This window comes from Phalaenopsis equestris, unplaced genomic scaffold (genome assembly GCF_001263595.1).
Source record: "Phalaenopsis equestris unplaced genomic scaffold, ASM126359v1 Scaffold000002, whole genome shotgun sequence".
NCBI lineage: Eukaryota > Viridiplantae > Streptophyta > Magnoliopsida > Asparagales > Orchidaceae > Phalaenopsis > Phalaenopsis equestris.
In genome coordinates, this window is record NW_018164444.1 from 46,308,645 (window position 1) to 46,315,430 (window position 6,786).

At 36.5% G+C, this 6,786-nt stretch overlaps 1 protein-coding gene across 1 annotated transcript in view; it reads left to right on the forward strand.

Moving 5' to 3' along the window:
- The first annotated feature begins 528 nt into the window (after nucleotides 1–528).
- Nucleotides 529–6,786, forward strand: part of LOC110018490 (tropinone reductase 2-like) — a 45,869-nt gene continuing 39,611 nt past the window's right edge. Inside the window, exon 1 of the mRNA XM_020715828.1 lies at nucleotides 529–673. Coding sequence (XP_020571487.1) covers nucleotides 529–673 — 145 coding nt within the window. The remainder of the gene's footprint in view (nucleotides 674–6,786) is intronic.

The following is a 6,786-nucleotide window of genomic DNA, read 5'->3' on the forward strand; positions in this document are numbered from 1 at the left end:
TCAAGTTTTCATGATCTTGTATCCAAGCTGGGAATGGAAGACATCTATTCCTCAGCTTGAGGGGGAGTGTCGAGATGTGACTGAAATGAAAATAAAGTTGTGAGAATTAATTCTAATTTCCTTAATTATTCTAATTTTCTTAATTAAGGAAATTAGAATTAATTGATAAATCTCTTAAATTAAGGAAATTAGAATAAATTTGTAATCCCTTAAATTAAGGGAATTAGTTAAATAATTTTCTAGTTTTTTTCCCCTTCTCTTCCTATATAATATCTTGTATGATCAATTCAAAAGGAGGTGTGAAATAAAAATTATTCCTTTGATTTCCCACAAAAATTACAATCGACTCACGGAAAACTAAAATTACAACAATTGACAACACAAACCCAAGCTTTGGTTAGATCTGGGGGTGGTGGTGGTGAACAACAAAGATTTGGGTCTCCTAAGAGGTAACAAAGGGTGGTTAGAGTGTGGGAGAGTGGGGCGGCAGCAAAAGGGGAATGTGGTGAGCTGTGGCGGTGATATAAGATGGTTGGGCAGTGGCAACACATCAAGGTGATGGAATTGCTGGATTGCTGCAGCGATGTAGGACGGCTGGAAAGGCTGGAGGAAGGTGTTGGGATGGATGAGCAATGCTATTCAACAAGGCGAGGCTGCGACAATGAGGCAGAAGGCTAGGAGGAGGTGGTGGAGGGTGCTAGGATGGATGGAACAACAACGGAAGTAATAGGGAGGGCTGGAATTGCAGCGGTAGTAGAGAGGGAATGATGGCGATTGCGATGGGGGATGCATGGGACTCCCAAACAGCAAGAGGATAGTTGTCCGGGTCGGCGACAACAATGATAGGGAGTTGAAATTGAAAAACTAAAGTGAAAACAACAGATAAGCGTTGTTTGGGGGCATTTGTAACAATGCAGGGCGATCGAAAGCGACATGGGGCGTATGCAGAAGGGGATGCAGAAAATAATCACTATCTTCAGAGCGAGATACAACCATAACACTACTCAAACTCTTGTATACAACCCTCAAAAGATGGAGACGCCGACAATCGTCTCGAATAGAAAACATGACAAAAAATGTAATCCAAATCCTAATACAACACATATTGGAAATGACTAAAAAGGGAGGAAAAGAATGTAGAAAAATTGCTAAAAATTAGAAAGAAATTGAATGATTGATGTTTGGTTCAGCTCTGCGCCTCTCACGCGACCCTGAAGCCACATCAGCTTCAACAACAGGAGACATTGGCGTTAGTCTCCTGCTACCCCATCTGTCGAAGCTTTTGCCTGCTCGAAGTATGGAGTCAGATCAGGCACATTAAAGGTAGTAGAGCTGTTGCAATTTCCTGGTAAGTCAATACTATAAGCATTGTGATTCCAAAGCACATTCTGATATAATAAGTATCGACCCTCTTTTGGCACAAACAAAACTTGAACTGCAAGTGGATGAGCATTCTCTCGAGCCAAACTTAGTGCCATTAAAATTGTAATTGGCTTCTTCTACTTCTTATACTCGTCTAAGCATACCTGATAAAGAAGTCTGTAAGGAGGATTTAACTATGAGATGAAATCTATTGCAGGCCTAGAACTCCTAATTGCAACCACTCAGGAGATGTTTTTTTTTTTTTTCTGTTAGGACCTGGAATGTATAGTAGGATGTTTTATCCTTCAAAGATCTTAAGACAATTTTCAACGTTGTGGTTCATCTATATTGTCTGATCATCTGTTGGCGGGTACATTGCTAAATTGATTTTAATACCAAATGATTCTATATAGCCTTCCAAATGTGACACAAATGTGTCTCATCTTTGATATGTACCTTCATCAGTTAGGGCATTTGAGGAAGTTGTCTATATATTTGGAAGTTTGAAATTCTCTTATCTAGAGATGCATTGTGTCTGGTAAAGGCTCCTCTTGGCCTTTTTAGACATTTACTATCAATCCCGTTGATGCTCTTTTCAACACCTACAAAAAAAGGTAGTTCGAACATACTCTATATAAATTCCCATTACTTCAAACTCACTATCTCTTAAAACAACCCCGACAATCTAGTTAGAGTCCGTCATGGGTTTTTCTTGAATCACTATTATTTTTTTATTCATTGGCTTCGAGTTGAAACTCATTTATGATGTCTTCATCATTTTCGATGTCATTTTCTATTTCTTTAACTGCTCCCCAATATGTGAAATAAAACATTCTTCTGGTTGCGTATTCTAAGTCAATATGCCCAAATTTCTGGTTTTGGAAACACTTATAGTTAGAATGAATTTGGGAATACAAATTGGTTCCACTTATTCTCCACTCTGAACTAATGTTCCTCAGGTGGGATTTGTTTGGATGTTCTTTTGGGTGTATTCTTCCTGCTTGATCCTGAGGATGAATTTTTTTTGTGAGATGTGACGGTCATCCGGGGTGTTGCCTTTCCACTTTTGAAGATAGGTTCTGAATATCTTGTCTGTAATAAATTGATAGGTACTGATATTGCATTTCTCATTTCATCTTGGACCATATAGTAATTTCACTCTTCCCTTCTCATTTTCGAAGAATCTTCAAGCTCTCCCACCAAAAAGATGCACTCTTCCTTAATTTGTATGCATTTAGTTTCACCATTTCGTTCGGTGGAACGTCATGACACTCATAAACATGTTCCAATATTTAGAGTCACTCGATGGACTCACCAGATTCTTGTGGTCGTCAAAATATGACAAATTCATCTTTACTTCAAAATCTCTGTAATCCAATATTTCATGCCAACTCTTTATGGTCAATAATTTTTCATCCCTGAAATCGAATGGTGTTTGGATGACCTTTGGTTGGTCTTCTCTCGATAGCGGTGGGCCTCCATTGCAGTTGGAGGATTTCCTAGTGCATATCCTCACTTTAAATTTCTTAGACACCTCTTTGCAGATTTCTCATGAGCAACATCGTGGTATTTCCTTCTAATCAAGTCTCCGACAAGTGTCTCTTTGGTGGCGTAATTAGGGTGTAGGTGTAGGTGTAGGTAAGAAGGGTGGATGGATGGTTTGAGTGGGAGGGAAGACGAAATTTTTTTTTTTGGGGAGTGTGGGCTGATTTCGGTATCATTAGGATAGGACCAACGTTAAACTCATTCTGATACTAATGATACATGAGTTAACCTAAACAATAATAGAAAAAAATCATTATTGTTGAATTCAAATAGAAAATTACAACTGACTCATTGGAAATTGAAATTGCAACAATTGATAACACAAACCCAATATTATTTCAGATTGAGATAGTAGATTCACATCCAAACTGGGGAGGAAAGTTCAAGTGGTTTTAGGTACTCAATTGACATTCAATACAACTTTTTATCCCCAAAAAGACAATCGCCAAATAGAACGATCCAAATATTGAAAGACATGCATTAATTTTGTGCTCTTGATTTTTGTGGAAACTGGAAAATGCACATACTTCTAATAGAATTTGCCTACAATAACAGTTTCTAGATCAATATTGGTATGACTCCTTATGATGCCCGTAATGGAAGAAAATGCAAGACATCTCTTTGTTGGGCAGAAATAGGTGAAATGAAATTAATTAATGTTGATTTAGTTGATGAAACAACTAACATGATCCGATTGGTTCGTTACAAGATTGAAAGCAATCTAAGATAGTTAGAGAAAGTATTATAACGTTAAACACCAATCAGTGAAATTTAAAGTGGGATAATTTGTTTTTCTAAAGATCAGTTCGATGAAAGGTGTTAAGTGGTTTAGAAAGTCTGGAAAGTTGGGTCCACGATATGTTGGTACGTATGAAATCGTGAAAAAGATTGGGAAAGTGGTTAATAATGTACATAATGTATTTCATATCTTCTGACTGCGGAAATATATTGTTAATGAGACTATTAAGCTTTTTACATACCACATGGACGTTCAACCTGATCTGACATTTATAAAAGAACCAGAAAGAATCATAGATTATGACGTGAAGCAACTCAAGAGAAGAGAGTTTCCTTTTGTTCGTGTATTATGGAAGAACGAGATTGAAAAAGATGCTGTTTGGGAGTAAGAATCAGAAATGAGAGATATATCCATAGCTTTTCAATTAAGGTATGAAATATATCCTTGTTCTTTAAATTTCAAGGACGATTTTTTTTAAGGATGGGAGATTATTATAATAACCAATTAAAAATTTTATTAACTTAAAAAATAAACTGAATTGACTTATTACAACACCTTGAAGCGGGTATTGTTTGGGTATCACTTCCACCACCTGCAACAAGTATAGGAGGGCTTATTTTCTTATTTCCTTCTATTCGACACCACAAGATCAACGAGCAAGAGATAGCGTCAGGATAAAGGGAAAGAAATCAAGAGAAGAAGTAAGAAAGCAAGAAGAAGAGTAAAGAAGAAAGCGAAGAAGAACAAGAGAGGAGTGGGAAATTTCAAAACCACGAGAGCAAGGTACTTTCCACGCTTGAGAGACACCTTGTTCCTCCATTTCCTCACCGGCCTAGTGCAAAAAGCTCGAGCAACATGCAGATAGGGTTTTCTTGTGAAGGGAAATGCTCGACCGAGCAACCACGCTCGTTGCAAAGCTCGAGCTACTCGAATAGGGCTTCTTCATGCGTCATGATCGTCTGCGAACGAAGAAAAGAGGAAGGGAATACTAAGCATTTTTCTCTGTCGTGCGGCTCTCGGAGAACTCGATCGAGCATATCCAGGGTATGGAAGCAAGAGACGACTCATGAGAGCTTTGCTCATGGGCATGAGATGCTCGACGGTGAGTGAGAGGAGGGATTCATTGGGCTTGCAGGGTCATTCGACCGAGCTCTACATATTTCACAGAAATTGGGTGAGGCAGTGAGCGTCAGAAAGAATTTCGAGCTTAGGCAAGTAAGGTGAAAGTTAATTTATCAAATATAATTCCAAATAAATTCAGTTAATTTTAGAAAATCTTCAATTGAAAATGACTTAATATCGCTAAAATTTATGTATGAAGTTTGGCGAGCGAGTTAAAGCAAAAGAAGAAGATGAATTTCGCGTATAAAGTCAAAATTTTGTATTTAATTATTATTATTTTTATTAATTTGTATGAAATTATGAAATAAGATTAAAAGTATTATTAATCTTCTTAGAATATAATTAATTGAATTATAAATTGTTATTATATTAATGAAATTGGTTAAGATTAAGAATAAATTAGAAAGCATTTATAGAAATTAATAATAAGTATTGATTTAATTAGATAAAAAGATAAATGAAATTTTCTAAATAATTAGGTTAAAATTCTTGTGAAAGAGGGACAAAATTGATAGAATTAATTAAATCTGATGTGTTATTAGAAGCTAATTAAACCTTATCTGTTATATAAGTTTACAAAAGAGATTTGGTTGATTTGAGGAAAAGAATAATCTGACTGCATCGTAGAGGTGAGTAAATATGTTTTTATTTTATAATATTCCTGTTTATTTACACGCTTACTATTTTCCAGCATTTGATTTAAAATGCAAAAGTTCATATTTTTTTTAAATGTTAATTGCGAGAAAAAGGTATGATATATGCATTTATGTGGGAGTCACATTTGAATGGTGCTCGGAAGGGATTACAATGTATCCGTACACATAAATGGAAATTAAAATAAAAATTGTTGTTTACCTTTATGGTGGTTTGAAAAGTGTTAAACATATATATATTTTTAAAGTATATGTTTAGACGATGACTTTAAATAATGAAAAGTGTAAAATAAATAAATGAAAGTAAACACAATTGTTTTCTTTATTGTTTTGTTATTACTTATCATCGCTTTTTTAATGTTTACTCCATTTTGACAAAATGTTTTAAAAATAAGAATTATTGCAACCTAAAAATATCTGCCCATTGAGTAGTTTTAACTCAAATATTTAGTTGCGAACATTTATAGGAAAATTTATTTTAGGCTAAATTAAACTCAAAGCGTGCGTGTATAGGCGCCGAGGAGCGCATACTGATAGATCCTATGTTAATTTTTTTGCTCAGTTATAAATATTTAAAAAATCGGTATAAAATGGTTTTAAGTTTTAAATTTTATAAATATAATGGCTTTTAGGTTTTACATTTCATTTTAATCATGAAATAAAACTGTTAGATAGTTTTTTTCTGTCCGACCGATAATTTTTACTTTGACAATTCTTTGCTCCCGGGTTGTGTCGTGACATAAAGCTTGAGTCGGGGATAGTGGTGCCGATCGACGAAGATTTTGGGCCTCCTAAAAAATAACAAAGGGTGTTTAGAGGGTGAAATGGTAGGGCGACACCAAAAGAGGAATGTAGTGGGTTGTGTTGGCGATGTAGGACAACTGGACAACAGTAGCACAATAAGGCAACAGAGTTGCGCAGAGCTGCGACAACATTGCAGGATTGCTGGAAAGGCTGGAGGAAGGTGTTGGTATGGCTGAACAATGGTGGATAGCAGAGCGAGGGGTTTTCAAGGCTGTGACAACGAGACAAAAGGCTTGAAGGAGATGGTGGAGGGTGTTGGGATGGATGGAACAGTGATGAAAACAATAGAGAGTGCTGGAATCACAAAGGTAGCGGAGAGTGAATGACAACGATAGCTGCGAGGATGGGGGGAATTGTCAGACAGCAAGAGGATGGCTGTCTTGGTCCGCGACAGCTAGGGTTGGTGATTGTAATTGAAAAACTGCAGAGAAAGCAATAAATATGCGCAGTTCTGGGGATTTTTCAGCAATGGAGGTCGGTCGGAAGCAACTTGGGGTGGATGCGAACAGGGATAGGGAAGAAAATCCCCACCTCAGGACAAAGATACAACCGTAGCACCAC